We start from the raw sequence: 16,457 nt of genomic DNA on the forward strand, positions 1-16,457 counted from the left end.
GTTTCCCTAAAAGATTTGAAGATGGCGACCAGCTCGGAGCGCAGTCCTCCTCCGTTCCCGGACTCCGAGGACCAAGATGTGCTGGACTCCGAGGAGGTCGGAGGCCGAGACAGTGATGAGGACGACGGGGAGGACCTCTTTATGAGCACGGTACGTGTCCGAGGAGGGTTTTTATTTCTCTGATTAGGCGAAGTGGAGGCAGGAAAGCTTAAGCTAACGTCAGCTAATGAGGCGTTTTTTTTTTTTTTTTTAGCAACAAAAAAAGAAAAGAAAAAAAAGTTTGGCAAGGTAACATGTAGCTGTGTTTGACGTAGAAGTAACAATGTCTACTCAAGGAGCTGCCCCATGCTATTATACTTTTACTACTCTTTAATACCGTGACTTGAATCACGTAATTCAAAACTGTCTACCTGCAGTTTCTGGCTTTGTGGTGATACTCGACTCTCTGCTGCAAACACTCATCTCATGCAGGTATTGATTTCTTCTCGGAAAAAAAAAAAAAAAGTTGCAATGTGTCGCTGTGATTTTAACCAGGTCGATTTTGGAAAACGCAATGACAGCAAATGCATGCAGTGTGGGTTCCCTGTGTGATCAGTGCAATGTGGAGAGTAATGTGTGTCATCTCGTCCAGGTTTTTTTTTTTACTTGCCACTAAAAACGTGAAGGTGTCTTCCTCTACAGGCTTTTTTTTCTAATGCCACCCTTTTAGGTTAAAGAAAACAACGCAATCGTCTTAACTTAGTGCATGGAATAATGTCGATGTGGGTTTCAGTGTGATGGATCACATTATCCAAAGCTATTCGTGAAAGGAGTGGTTTAAAAATTCTTGTATTTGAATGAGTCGTAAAAAAGAAAAGCTGGCCCGAGCAGGCTGCTGTCATGTGAGCGAGCTGTGGTCACATGGTCAGAACCCGGATGTTTTCCTACAGTCAAAGTTCAGAGGAGAGATTGGAAATGTGCTGTCTTTGGATTTTTTTTTTTTTTTAGGGGCTGGAGTGAACTGCTGCAGGAAAAAAAACCAAAAAAAAAAACCCCATTACTCAGCAGTTATGGATGTTACACTTACCAGAGCCTGAAGCTAAGGGCATGTTTTGGGGGATTGAGCAGGGAGTGGTTATTTGATGGTTAAGTGTCGCCCTGATGCAATAAAAGTAAAATAAGGCAGATATTTTTGCAGCATTTTTTCAAACAAATGAAATTTCATTTATTTTTTTTAGGGTGGCTTATTCAGCAATACAACCGCAGCCCCTTGCAGTGAAGCTGAACTTTCGAACCTTTTATCCATAACTTTTTGGTAATGTGAAACTTAACAATAACTTCTAGCTTATATAAACTAATCAACCCTAACCCTAATTTGTCGTTTTAAAATTATTTGAGCAAATCCACAATCTGTATGTAAGCATTCCCCATTGCAACGGTCTAAGTACCCCCGGGCTACTTACCTTTGTTTTCAAATCACTGAATGGATACTATTTACATGGTATGACTCCAAAGGGTTTTTTAGCATTCAACTCCCAAGATCAACTAGAGCTGCAATAGTACACAGACGTCACAATTCGGTCACAATTCAGGTCATACCGTGGTTTTGTGGTTTTTCGATTGTATTTTGAACCTTAGTACAGGTTCCTTTTTTTTTTCATATATCGTTGTTTAGAGCTACCTGGGATAAGTGTTTCAGTCTGTAGTGTATTCAACATTATGAAACAAAAATGAGAGGAAAAAGAATGCAAAATATAAAAAGAAACTCAGAAATGCTTGATATCGCTTGATTTGAAAATAAAATACAATGTAAATATAAAAGAAAGAGAAAATACATGCCTTTATGTGCCAATTGCAATGTATCGTATTTATGATTAATATATTTTTTGCATCTCTAAAAGGGGAATACTGATCATTCCGAGTTAATGAATTGTGCGGTGACTGTTAGATGTCGATTGGTTGTCAGTGCAACACCGGGTGCAGCGGACAACTTGTGCTCAATCTGCTGAACACCAGTAAATGCTTGAAGCCGGTGACCTCTCCTGCTGCATATGGAGGCAAAGCCTTTTAATGTATTAGCTTTGGTTATATCCTAGGCCTTTCTGCTTTCAAACCGAGACTCTTTTTAAAACAGCAGAGATGGGTTGTTTGACCCCTGTATTCTGTTGCCTAGCTGCTGATATTTGCACCTCTGGGTGATACGGTCTCTTATCCATCAGCAAGTTCATCGCATCTTTCCAATTACATATACAGCACTCTGAATCGGGAGTTTCCAAACACAACTGATTTAAAGCAGACGGGTCTTCTAGCTCTAGGTTGTGTCTACTTCTTTGTTAAGGCGAAGGCGACTAGCCATACTGTTACACCCCGATGACTTACTGATATTACAACCAGTTGCATGTTTGTTGGATGCAATAAACTTGTAACTGAGTGGTGTCGTCAAAGCACTCATTATACACTGCCTGGCCAAAAAAAAAAAAAAGTCGCCACCAAAAAGTGAGGTCACACACTCTTATATTTCGTTGGACCACCTTTAGCTTTGATTACGGCACACATTCGCTGTGGCATTGTTTCGATAAGCTTCTGCAATGTCACAAGATTTATTTCCGTCCAGTGTTGCATTCATTTTTCACCAAGATCTTGTACTGATTATGGTAGAGTCGGACCAATGCGCAAAGTCTTCTCCAGCACATCCCAAATATTCTCAATGGGGTTAAGGTCTGGACTCTGTGGTGGCCAATCCATGTGTGAAAATGATGTCTCATGCTCCCTGAACCACTCTTTCACAATTTGAGCCCGATGAATCCTGGCATTATCATCTTGGAATATGCCCGTGCCATCAGGGAAGAAAAAAATCCATTGATGGAATAACCTGGTCATTCATTATTTCCAGGTAGTCAGCTGACCTCATTCTTTGGGCACATATTGTTGCTGAACCTAGACCTGACCAACTGCAGCAACCCCAGATCATAGCACTGCCCCCACAGGCTTGTACAGTAGGCTCTATGCATGATGGGTGCACCACTTCATCTGCCTCTCTTCTTACCCTAAAGCGCCCATCACTCTGGAACAGGGTAAATCTTCCTTCCAGTTTTTAATAATGCGTTGGACAGTTCTTAACCCAGTTTTAGTAGTTTCTGCAATCCTCCTCTTTGCTTGATGCAAGCCAGTGATTTGCCCCTTCTCAAACAGACTTAACATCTTTCCCATGACCACAGGATGGGTCTTTCAACATGGTTGTTTAAGAAATGAGAAGCTACTCATTGCATCAGTTGGGGTTAAATAACTTATGTTGCCACATAAAAAGATAATCTCCCATGCAGTAATTATCCAATGGGAGGCTTTTACTTATTTGCTTAGTTAAATCCAGGTGGTGACTTTTGTTTTGGCCAGGCAGTGTATTTTGTTCTGATTTTGTATAATGAAAGTGAAATTCCACCATAAAGTCAACACTGTGATTCTTTTAAACTTAATTTATCAAGGAAGTCCCTTGAAATTGAGATCTATTTTCCTGGCCAAGGCAGCACACCAGTTTTAGTTCAAAAATGTAAAGTTGAAAATAAAACACACAGGACAGAAAAACAAAGACATCAAGCCCACAAGGAAAATGTAAAAAAATCATGCACCAGAGATTCCGCAAAGTAGGAAAAGGGGTTATTTCCTTGCTCAGTGCAAACCCTTGTAACCTGGTGTAACGTTGCTAAATAGTGACGGAGGTAATAGTCAGAAGATTATATAAGTATGATGGCAGTTTACAATGTTGAATCAAATCCCCTCTAACACCACTCTAAATTATTTCTAATTAAACGAAATGTAACTACCTTCAAAAACGTAAGATCTTATTTCAGGACTCTTTTCTCCAAAAGATTTAAGTTTTGTTTGGGTGTACCTGATAACCCAGTAACCATTCATTGCTTACTTTTGGAGCAATAGTCTGAATGTTTCAGTAAGACATTGCTTTTTTTAAGTAACAAAGGTAAGTCGATAAGACTCTTACATTAATCTTGTGTTTTTAATTACACACCCTGTAGTGTATTAGGTCAAACAATACTTGTGTTCTTGTAATCTCCTCAAAAAGTAGGACTTCCAAAAAAGTTCTTGTGATTCTTGCTCGGCTTAGAATCGAGTGGCGCAATATTATGCAACTAGTCCAGTACACACCAGACTGCTTAGTGCTTACTCATCAATACAAAGCCAAACTCATCTAATACTATCAATTTAAGCATACAGCCTCTCAAACACCACATAAAATCCATTGGAAAAGATGGTTAAAACGCATCTCTTTCATATGTAGTGACCTTATAATTGAAAGCTGAAAGAAACTACAGGAACAATTTAATTTTTTTGACAATAGATTGTGGACAATTGATTGAAGTATCACTAACAGACTATATTGATGATATTCACGCAGAAAATGTATTATATTGCGAGGGGGACGTCACCATGGAAAAAATGAAAGGCTTCTTTTTCCCGTTTCCTGACATTTTACTGTCTTATCGTTTATCCAATGGAATTGACAGATTTTGCAGCCCTTGTCAAATACTTAGCAAATTATTTTTCCCCCTTTTTCTCTCATCTACAGAGCAACCCTCCACTAATCGAAATGGACCCCACACTGCCAACCACCAGCCAGCCCACTGATGTTTTAATGGAGCCCCCCACTGACATCATGAATGACCCTTTAATTGAGCCCGTCAGCAGCCAAACAGAGAAAAAAGAGAGCGAAGTTGTCAGCGAACCCTCAGATGATTTTGTTGACCTGACAAACAACATTACCGACTCTCCTACCGACTACCCTGATGAGTCAGTTGAAGTTAAAATTGCAGATGCAGATGCAGCAAAATACTCAACTGAAATCCCTTTAGATGAACCCTCAGAAGAATTCGTCGACATATTTGGAAGTGATACTGAAGCACCCCGAGAGGAAGTTGTGGTAGATGATATGGAGTCGGTAGAAACGGCAATGGAAAAAAGTGAAGTGACCAGCGGTGTAATAGATCTACTTGTTGACGGAAACACAGAAAGTGATGCTGAACAGGAAGCAGAAGAAACTCCCACTGCTCCAGTTATCGACCTCAGTGTTGATTTGCAAGCCTCTAACACACAACAGGCACCTAGCAGGGTCACATTTGTTGACCCTTTGGTTGACCTTCTAAGTGATGCTCCACCTGCTGCTGAAGCCCCAAAACCAGGCCCTGCGACAATAGATCTGTTTGAAGATGAGGGGAGTGATTTGTTTACAGAACCACGGCAGACTAAATCAGCCAAGCAGCCACAGAAAAGCCTCTTTGGTGAAACTGATGAGGATCTGTTCAGTGAGCCGCTGGGTGCCACCTCAAAGAAAACCGTCATCAAAGAGCAGAAGGAGAAGTCTGTCACAACCAAAGCTGCTGGGGACAGTAGCAACATAGGTGGGCCTCTGCTAGACCGCAGTCCCGCAGAACCTGCTGATATTTTCACTGAGGAGGCTGTCACAACAGTGCCCAGCACCACTATCACCAACACTAACGGAGTCCACTCTGAAGTGGAGCCAGATATTTTTGCAGGTAAAACCGCTTCTTTTCTTTTTATATATCCGGATTATATCCGGATTTTAGGATTTTGATGCCTAAGGGCATTAGTAACAAAGGGAATGTTCACCCAAAGCACTAGAGCTGTTTATTCAGACCCTAAGATTTTTATCCTTTTATTTAGATTGATTAAGGCGTGTGAAAATGCGATCCATACAAATTCACGAGGTGCAAATAACTGAACTTTGAGATTAAATTGTTGTTTGGTGTTCAGTTTTCAAGAAGAAAGCCATACACATAACCTGGAGTAACTACATTTTAAAAGCACCAGATTGTCATACAACTGCATATCAGGCTGTTCTTTTCTGTGTTATTTTTTTTTGGACGATTGTTTGCCTTTTTTTTGACAGTGGATGGTTGAAAGTGAACAGGAAATGAATGGAGATAGACGGAAGATGACAGGAAACAGGAATTTTATTTTTAAACCCACTCAGAGACTCTATTTGATTTTCATCTTTAAAGAATACTCTTATGAACTTTTGCTCTTTTAATTAGACAAATGTCAGAATTGTAGAATTACAATTCCCAAAATGTAACTTAATGGCTATCGGATGTATTCTGCTAGTAGCGGATCATGTAGTCTTGAACTGCTACTTGTGAACAGAAATATGGAAAATGTATTTCCACAGCCCGGAGAACTTTTGAACTTGTACACTTCAGTAATTAGACTCATTTGACGCCACTTAAGGCAATATATCATAGGTCACACGGCTTATGCTGCAGCTACAAAAGGCTTTATGCAACTTGTTTAAAACGGACTTTGATGTTAAAAAGTGTAGGAGTTCACATTTACTAGTTATTCCAAACAACAGTAAAGACTAACTGTGTCCAATAAAGAAAGGATTAGTGACTTCAGTTTACAAGCACTGGACTTCATTCATGTTGAATTTTTAAGCTGTCACACTGTAGGCATACAAGGTCAGTTTCTCTGCATATTTATAAGCAGCAGGTCAAGGTCAGGACCTTTCTTTTCAGTTCCTGTTAAAAACCTGTTGTCTGTTATGTCAGAAGTGACACAGAGAGAACCTGTGGCTCAGGAAGAGGAGCAGACGAGCCTTTAATCACAGTGTTGGTGGTTTGAAATCCACCTCCTGCTGCATGAATAAAAATGTGTCACCTAGCAAGACTCCCAAGTCCTTGAAAACTCAGTTTTAGTAATGTGTAGGCTATTGTAAAAAAAAAAGTTAAACAAGAAAAAATGAAGGACGGTTTGATAAATGTAAAAATAAACATACTCTACTGCTTTTCATGCTGTCTGTCTTTGTCAGCATTGTGTTGCTTTGTCTGATATTATAGCAATTTGAAAGCATAAGACAATACATAAAGAGAGGCTCATAACAGTACAAGGATTTCAACTTCTGCACATTTCTGCTCAGGGTATTATGACCTCAGACGGCTTTTCTTTTTTTATTTCTTTTCCATATCTAATAGAAGCCACAGTGGAGCTTTCCCTTGACAGTCCTCGGGGAGAGAGAAAGAAGGATGTGACAGCCAAACCGTCTGTATCCGCCCCTTCCCTGTCAGCTGCTGCCAGCCTGGCCAAGCCGCAGTCTGCTTCCCTGGAGGAGGTACACACATTTGCTGTGCCCAAGTGAAATTTCCAGTGTGACTGTCTGCAACAGAGTAACATTAGAAAGTGTCCAATTCAGGGAAATGCTGTTGTATTTACTTCTCAATGTCTTCGGTATAAGTAGAATTTTGAGTAGTTGGCTATTTCAATTTGCATTATAAATATTTTAGAGTTCCATTAACTGTTTCCCCCCGTAAAAGCCTCGTTCTAAGGAAACAAACAAGTGTATTGTTCATTAGAAGTGGCTGGCTGCAGCAGTACATTATGACAACTAATGTTTCCCTGTTGTTCAATGTTTGTTTCAGTTGGAGGAAGAGGAAGAAGAAGAGCAGGAGGATAAATTTGACATCTGTATCTCTGTCAAAGACCCTGAAAAAATAGGTGAGGTTTCTATTTTTATGCTTCTGTCAGTTCATTAAAATGTGGCTAAAAGTAATTTTATACACCGTAAATATAAAGCATGCAAAGGTTTCGCTGAGGTGCTTGGGTTCTTGATTCAGACATTTGAAACTTGTCTAAAAGACAAAGGACCAAGGAGAGACTTACGACTTATTAAGTATTAAGATCATAAGGGTTTTAACTCACTAAATGTTCCCTTTGTTTGCAGGGGATGGAATGAATGCCTACATGGCTTACAAAGTAGCCACACAGGTAAAAGCTACTTCTATTTTCTTTGTTTTAAAATGGTCTGAAGTCATTGATCTTTGGTTCAAAGATTGTCAGTGCAGTTGCTCATATATGTGATAACCCTAACCCAAGAGACAAACTTGCAGGACAGTGTATTATAAGAGAAGCACGGTCAACCAAGCATGAACTAGTCAGGCTAACAGATTATAGCAAAATGTAATATTTGCTAAACTTAAGTCTGTTGGTTACATGAAATCAGTAATCAAATGAAATCAATTTATGTGAACGGTTTCAGACCACAATGGCAATGTTCCGCAACAAGAATTTGACGGTGAGGCGACGTTTCAGCGACTTCCTCGGCCTCTATGAGAAGCTTTCTGAAAAACATGGACCGAATGGTTTAATTGTGCCTCCTCCACCAGAGAAAAGCATCCTGGGTAGGATCACAAACTCCACTGTTTCCTTCTGATACTGATCCTTTAAATCTCCATCGGCTAAGCTAAGAAGGGATGTTGTCTTGTGCAGGTATGACTAAGGTGAAGGTGGGAAAGGAAGATTCCTCATCTGCAGACTTTGTCGAGAGAAGAAGAGGCGCCTTGGAGAGGTACGAGAGGAAGACGAGAGACCAAAGCTGTATCATGAAAATGTTGCTACAAACTATTTGAGTTTCGGAGAAACTATTCCTTAAAGTATCACAATAAAAACACTTTTTTTTCTATTGCTCCCATTCGACAGGTATCTCCAGAGGGTGGTTAATCACCCATCACTTATCCAAGATCCAGATGTCAGAGAGTTTCTGGAGAGAGAAGAAGTGAGCAGACCATTTTTGTGTTCAGGAAAACCATTTAACTATCATTACTCATGAGCCACTGTTAAATTCTGTACTCTTAACCATAAGTCTTGCATCTCCATCATATAATATTGTCTGATTAAATGATATGTACTTTTCTTCTGCTACTTACTTTGTGTATCTGAAGTTTTACAATATTTATTTACCTGTGTTGTAATAAATGTGTGCTTGTTTGTCTTCAGTTGCCAAGAGCTGTGAGCACCCAGGCTCTGAGCGGGGCCGGCTTCCTGAAAATGATCACCAAAGCAACAGATGCTGTCAGTAAAATGACCATCAAGATGAATGAGTCAGACGTGGTGAGTTCACTAGTGCTGTTTAGAAGTGTTTCCATTCCCTTAAAACTCAGATGTGTTCAATTAATCAATTATCTTACATCCTGTTACTCTGTTCAAGTATTTTTACTTGCAGCTGACAGGAAGTAAGTTGAGTACATTAAGGAAGTTGGACAAGCTGAAAGCATCGAAGGCTTGTCTGTGCCTGGTATTAACACGCCTAGAGTGATCAGGTCACTAGAGCGCAGCTATTAGTGCACGTGTAAACACACCCAGACGCATTGTTGGTGTATTTAAACCTGATAACTCGGGTCATTTTTGGCTGTGGCCTGGGATGCATTTTCCCACATTACATTGGCAGTGTTTAGCATTTGTGTCCTGGCCAACATTGAAGGACAGCCTAGTCTCTGAAACCAGGTCAACAAAAGCCCTTTTTTTACACTCAGATTTCTCTGCGTGAAATCAAGGCTCTGCTGTCACTCACTATGCCTTTAATGTTTTACATTGGATCCTGTAAAGGCGTAATGGGTGTCCCAGTGTGTGTTTTTTTTATATAGCGTTAAAACCAAAGCAGACAGCAGAGAGAGGCATGCTGTAAAAAAAAAAAAAACAAATGGCACGAGTTCCACATGCCACACTGTTCATTTCTGTGTGAGTGACGCTGTTTCGAGTTGTAACAGACGTGCAAAAGTCCCTTCTTGTTATCAATTCCCAATGATGCAGGTTAACACCAGATGTAAACGGGCTCACATTTTCCTACATTTATACTCTGGGCTGTGTGTTTTTTCTGCAGTGGTTTGAGGAGAAGCTGCAGGAGGTGGAGTCTGCAGACCAACAGTTCAGGAAACTCCACGCGCTGGTGGAATCTCTGGTCGTCCACAGGAAAGGTTAGTTGTCTCCTTTAAAAAAACACTTTTAATGTCCTGTGTAGATCATTTATCAAAGACATTTCTTGAAGTAGATGGATGATTCAAACAAAGACCTCATGGTGACGTTTGGTATTGAGATCAGTCATGAGCTTGTATCAGAAACTTGACCAATAGGAGAATATTTGTCGATTCCTTTAACAAATGTGAAGGGAGAATTTAGGTTTGTGCTCTGCCTCCACTTAAAACCTTCTTGCTGAATCTCCTAATATGAATCAATGAAACCATCTTGGTCTAAATGAACACAAGAGTTGGACCAATGTTTGTGCTGCTCTTCCCCTGCAGAGCTGTCGTTAAATACAGCCAGCTTTGCCAAAAGCACGGCCATGCTGGGCAGCGCGGAGGACAACACCGCTCTGTCCCGAGCTCTCTCTCAGCTGGCTGAGGTGGAGGACAAGATGGAGCAGCTGCACCAGGATCAGGCCGCCAACGACACCTTCAACTTTGCAGAAGTCATGGCAGATTATATCCGCCTGCTCGGAGCCGTGAGGGTAATGATAAAATCCTCTTGAGTCACTCTTCTGTGACTGCACTAAATATGTTATATTTCATGACTCTAGGCCTTCTGTCACACCTGTCTTGTAGCTCAATATCTAAAACAGTGAGATTTCTATTTAGCTTATTTCCAGTGGAGGATGGTGGGGTTATAAAGTTTTGCATTTATACTTTTCAGAGAGTTGTAGTATCAGTGCTGTAGGTCTGTATTCTGTGTAAGAAAAAACTGATTACTCGCCTCTACAACAAGCAAGATGTCCCATCAGGAACAACTAAAGGCTTGATATTTATCTGATCATTTGTTTTTAATGGGAGCCTCGGCTACATGTACTAAGTAAATAAACATGACACCGTCCTGACCGGCAGGGGTCGTTTGATCACCGGATGAAGGCGTGGCAGCGCTGGCAGGATGCTCAGGCTGCGCTGCAGAAGAAGAGGGAGACCGAGGCCAAACTGCTGTGGGCCAACAAGCCGGACAAACTGCAGCTGGCCAAAGAGGAGATCGCCGAGGTACGACACGGGCCAAAAGCAACAAAGTGAAAATAACGGATACCTGGAAGTGCTGAAGTTTTGATCTGTTTTCTCTTTGAGCTGGAGAACAATGTTTGAGTATGTAAAGAGCAACTTGAAGGGCTTCATATTGAGGCTTTCATCAGAAACGGAAGTGAAAAATGTGATTGTTCTGTCCACTTTATTCTAACGTTCACTTTCATTTCTACATTTCTCAAACCTTTTTGGTGGTTTTTTTTATGATCAAAGTCTAGCGCTGGTCTATGACATCACAACTGAAATATTTATGCCAAACATGATGCTGGAGTTCTTTTGATTCATTCTTCCTCCTCAGCTGAGAGGCTCAAGTGTGGTAAAACCATTTCAATTAACAACAGTTGAACTTGTTATTCCGAGGTATTAGAGACAAGTTTCTTTTTATAATTCTAACTGACCGTCTCTGTTTTAGTTAAACATGGCTTTATTTATTTTTTTCTTACATTGTACTTATCTTATTCCTGTTGCATGTATGTGTTCTCATACAGCCGGACCTAAAACTTTTTCTGTTTTTTATCGATGTGTTTATTTTACAGTGGGAGGCCAAAGTGACGCAGTATGAGAGAGACTTCGACAGAGTTACTGCTACTGTACGCAAGGAAGTCGTCCGCTTTGAGGTACTGATGTTTATCCCTGATGCAGTGATACAGGAAAGCTGAAAATGTTTCTTATGATTGCTGATTTTTTAAATTTTTTTTTATTAATCTTACAGAAAGAAAAGGCCAAGAATTTCAAAAGACAGATCGTTAAGTACTTGGAGTCTCTGCTTCAGTCTCAGCAACAGGTGAGATTCTTCCTCGTCAAACATGAACGTTTCATGATCAGATATTCTTCCTCGTCAAACCGGTCGGTGTAGAATATTAAGTTGCTCTGGTGTTTTGTGTCCATTGGTTGTCTGACTATGTCATGTCACAGAATAGTTCTTATTCATATTAAAGGGGTTATAAATCCTTGGTTGTATATGTTTTTACAAAATAGTCATTTGACTGGTGATCTTAACCAGAAAGACTGCATGAATGTAGCAGCACAACTTGTTGATATGAACAAACCATCCCAATGGAAAACAACAAATGAAGAGGTGTAGTGAGATGTGGTGATTTGTAGTATTCCTGGGACCACAGAACAGTTTAGAAAAAGGATTAAACATGAGACAAAAAGTGAGGTATGAAAGATCATTTTACATAATGTAAGATGAGGAGGGGCGGGGTGGCTATATGTAACAATGTATTTCAAAAAGTTAAATTAAGTATTCCCATTGAAAATACTTGGGCCCGACCAATTGGGACTTTTGGGGCTGATATCTTTTTTAGATATATCTTCAATCTGTAGAGATAGATAAACACATCTATTGAATTGATTCCTCAAATAAAGTTTTCAAACATTTGATGGTTAATGATGTACAGTTTAACGCAGACAAGATGGTCACTGAACTGGAAAGTAACTGCTCATGTACGTTCTTCACCGCATGACACAGCGGACGGCGATAATGCTCGTTGTAATCCATATAGCGTCCTCTGCTGGTGACAGACAGTCACTGGATTAGCTAATATCGGCCGATATTATCGGTTAGCCGATAAATCAGTCAGGCTCTAGAAAATACTGAAAAGTGCTTATAAAGTGCCAGATTAATGTCTTTGAACGGCCTGTTCTGTCAATCCAAAATCCATTAATGCTCAGTTTTCATTGATGTGAGAAAGTGGATCTTCTAGATATTTGAAAATGAAGTTGAGGAATAATTACAGTCAGCACTTTGTTTGTCTACAAAGCTTCTTGTCTCTTCCATGACGTATGTCCTTCAAACTGTTGTCTCTTTTCTTCCAGCTGATAAAATACTGGGAGGCTTTCTTACCAGAAGCGAAAGCAATCGCCTAATCTTCTCGCACCAGCCTTTTGGACGCTGAGCAGGCTGCCTTTTTCTTATACACTTTACCTCTTGCCTTTAAACCAAGGAAAATGCATTGTAAAGGGAGATACAATCAGCCAGTTTTTTAATCACCTTTAACATATAGCTCTGTATTCTATTGTATTAATAATTGTATATTTTCATTTAACCTTTCACAAATATTTTCTTATTAGATGAAAAAAAAGAAAAGAGTTTGCATATACGAAGATATGGACACGCTGAAAAGAGAAAAGCATAGAGACAAATCTTTCCATAAATTTCCACCAGAGAAGGGAAACATGAGTCGCTTGTTCTCAGGACTTTCTCCCTCGTGTGATCAGGATCTCCTTCACATCAGCAGTGGTTAATGGTTTACAGCGGCTGCTATCTCATCAAATCTTTCTGGGGACCTAGATGTAGAGAGCGGCCTGATGTCTCACTCTTTTTATTTTTTTTTAATGACTCAAAGGGATAAAAAGGAATTAGAATAATGAGCACTTCCACCAGGTGGATAAAGAACTTAATTACCAGCCGTTTGTTTGCTTTACTTTTCGGATTTCAAATCATGTCAATGCTGAGGGGGAGGGGGAGGGGGGCAGGTCGTTGAGAGGCATTAGATTAGCAGGGTCTACAGCTGTGGTCAAGGGTTGCATTGTAGGTCAAGCTCGTGAGTTTAATGTTTTAGATTATGATTTCAATCAATGTGCAAAACGTTACTCTTACAAATACACATGTCTGTGCCTTTTCAGTCAGAATGAGTTTTTTTTTTGTTGCTAAGATCCAGTTTGGGAGAAGGTTATACACGGTGACGGGCAGTGCAGCGGTGTGAACAGTTCCTGTCACGACAGCCAAAATAATGATATCACGATTGTCAACTCTGAGGTGATGGAATCATGCTGGTGTTTTCGTGTTCAAACCCATTTACTACAAATCAAGTGGGTTTTTTTCTACTTAATTGTTTCTTATTCCGCTGGAAAGACACTTTTTGGAGTCATAATCGTGTAAACATAAATCTGCAGAGACTTGAAACCTCACTGTTAAAGTCATCTCTCAATCTTTCTTTGTCAAAGTTGGATCATTGTTGTTTTGTAATGTGACACAGTAGAGTGTCAGTTCACTCTTTTCTAGTGTTACCGTGCAACTGTGACCATCTTTGAGCAACATACAGGAAATGCTGACATGTGCACTGTATGAATCAGTGCTTTTGAGCAATGTTCAAGTCTCTGCATGAAGAGCTCATTTCTCACTCTGCAATAGTAGGGACATGTTTCCCAACCGAAGGCCGGCTGGATGGTCAGAGTCTGCATTCTGCTTGAGGTGTGGTCGCAAAAAACCCCATTAAAACTGCCACTAAAAACTGTCCTCAGAAGTGTTTAGTTTATGTTGTAAAATAATGAGAAAAATCTTCAAACAGATTAACAATTTGAAAGGTGGCAGTGGCACGCCTAAAAACCTGTCAGCAAAGGCAGAGGAAGACTGCTCGCTTGTAGACACGGCCTTCAACTGAAGATTTCAAAATTCCTACCAGAGAGAAAAATGTCTCTGCGAATGTTTTCAGAGAAAGGATCCCACTTGATAGACCTGTAAAACACAAAATTAGCTCAGCTGATATACCATGAATGTAAACAGAACCACAGGGCGCCTTTAATTAACCACAATGTAAAAGAAGAGAAGCAAACCCTTGCGTTTAATCTAGTAAAATCAGCGAGTGTGTGGCTTTATTATACAGTGAGTGAACAATTAGTTGTATAAATATGTTTGTGATTATTTGTCTGTGGATTGGCTTTGAGGGATTTGTAGTAAATGGGCAAAAAAAACCAAAACACTAAAATAATCCTTGAAATAACACCAAGGAGCGGCTGTTAATGTCGTTTTACAGGCAGGAGATTAAACGTACTGATGTCATATGGAACATAACTCTTACCTGAAGCCTCAGTTTGAGTTAAACTACAAACCTGCATCACTGCTCTTTGTGTGGCAGGGCTGCCATCTTTTGATCACAGCTTGAATGTCACATTTGCACACACTTAAATTGAATGGATCTGCACTGTGTCGACCATCATCATGTCACTTGCAGACATTTCTGTGCACCTTTTTCTTCTTTCTTTTTTTTTCTTGACAATTAGATGCTTGCCTGTTCTCAGCTGTTGTCAGACAACACTCATATAAACGCGGTTTGTTTGTGCGGCTCGTTGTGTCTGTCGTCATCTCTTGTCAATGTGCAGAGCTACGGGCACTGTCAGAAACTTCTTTTAAAGCAAATCAATAAAAGATGCACTGTTTACACTTGGAGATTTCATTAAGAATTTCAGACTTCGGTGTCTTATTTCTCGTGTTGTTTTCTTGAACTTTATTGTTTTTTAAAACAATAGATGTTTATTATCTTTGTCATTATAAGAACATTGGGAGAGATTGATTGGGACTGTTTCGGACTTAAACTGAAAACTAGCTTTAGAGAGAAGACAGTTTTTCTCTTGTAATGGTCTTATTCTATTTTTCTCTTGCTTAAGAAAATATGTCTGGACTTAATGAGAATAATGCTCTAAATTTTGGCATTCCACCGATTTGATAATGACATTGAATTGACCAGTGATTCTAATTACGACTTTATCAGACATTTTCAGCATTTGCTGCCACGTTTGTATATTAGATACTATGCATGCTAGAAAGGCGCTCACTATCTCAGTAAAAATTGTTCAAGGAGTTTTCATATTGTTTTCTTTTATGGTGACAACAGGTTGTTAACACCTCATTGTCCCCAGATAATCTTGGTATAATGCCAAGTGTAGCTTTTCTCCACTTTCACATTTTTAAATATTGTGTGTATGCAAGTTGCTTTTTTGAATTTTCCATGGATAAAGTAATTTATAAACTCCGGCTCCTTTACATAGATCGTCCACCAGAGTGCACTGAAGTGTCTTTTGAACTGTTCAATAGTTATTTTAAAAGTGGCCTTATAATTTTAATCTGTGAAACCCATTTAGTAGCTTTGTATGTGGAATATGGGCCGGTCCAATTAAGTAGTCTTTGATAGGACACTTCAGCCAAAGCTAATTAAACATACTAAAACGTTCTTCTTGTGTATAATAATTGCTCTGAATAAAAATTCAGTTTCTATCGAGTATTTAAAGAGACCCTCATTCTTTCCACACTGGAGGAAGACGAAACCCTTCATGAAGATTATCTTTTCATACTTGCCAAAGTTTCACAAGAAGATAAAACAGCTGAGTGCTTCTCGACTCCTCATCCCAACAACCTCAGGCAGAGACGGTAAGCTCACCTCTTCTACACTTCAACATATTACAACCTTGTGATGTACTTCAGACCTGAATGATGCTCCGACTTTAATGAAATAACCCGAGGCGATGTATCACAGGTGTTGACTCTCAATGACATATGTAACTTAAACCCTCAACCATAATGTAAACACATTTCACTTCAGCGTATACATATACACTAAATGTTCTTAGAATGAGTGCTTTACTGGGACGCCTATGTGACAAGTGTCTAAGGCAGTGGTTCTCAACTGGTGGGTCGGGACCGTAGACTGTAAATAGACCCAAAAGTGGGTCGCAAAAATGTGACAGGAAAAGAAAGTGTCTTAAAGTCTACGAAGTGCTCTTAAAACATGCTGGTTTTGTTCCTTCTCTGTATTCCGTCATGTTTTGTACCATCTGAGGTCTAAACTGCACTATTTTTCATTCAATAAATCTGATTGGTTGGAAAAACAGAAACTTGGG

The 16,457-nt window shown here is 39.8% G+C and overlaps 1 protein-coding gene across 1 annotated transcript; it reads left to right on the top strand.

The window, feature by feature from the left end:
- The first annotated feature begins 19 nt into the window (after nt 1–19).
- Nucleotides 20–15,023, top strand: snx1a (sorting nexin 1a). Its single transcript, XM_029282646.2, has 15 exons — nt 20–150; nt 4,562–5,525; nt 6,981–7,117; nt 7,425–7,500; nt 7,727–7,770; nt 8,042–8,183; nt 8,272–8,350; nt 8,482–8,557; nt 8,779–8,892; nt 9,662–9,755; nt 10,080–10,285; nt 10,656–10,799; nt 11,372–11,452; nt 11,548–11,619; nt 12,657–15,023. Exons 1-15 carry the CDS (start codon nt 22–24, stop codon nt 12,705–12,707), a joined length of 2,409 nt encoding a protein of 802 aa, XP_029138479.1. The 5' UTR covers nt 20–21; the 3' UTR covers nt 12,708–15,023.
- The last annotated feature ends 1,434 nt before the right edge of the window (nt 15,024–16,457 follow it).

The sequence above is a fragment of the Labrus bergylta genome, chromosome 7 (assembly GCF_963930695.1).
Source record: "Labrus bergylta chromosome 7, fLabBer1.1, whole genome shotgun sequence".
Lineage (NCBI taxonomy): Eukaryota > Metazoa > Chordata > Actinopteri > Labriformes > Labridae > Labrus > Labrus bergylta.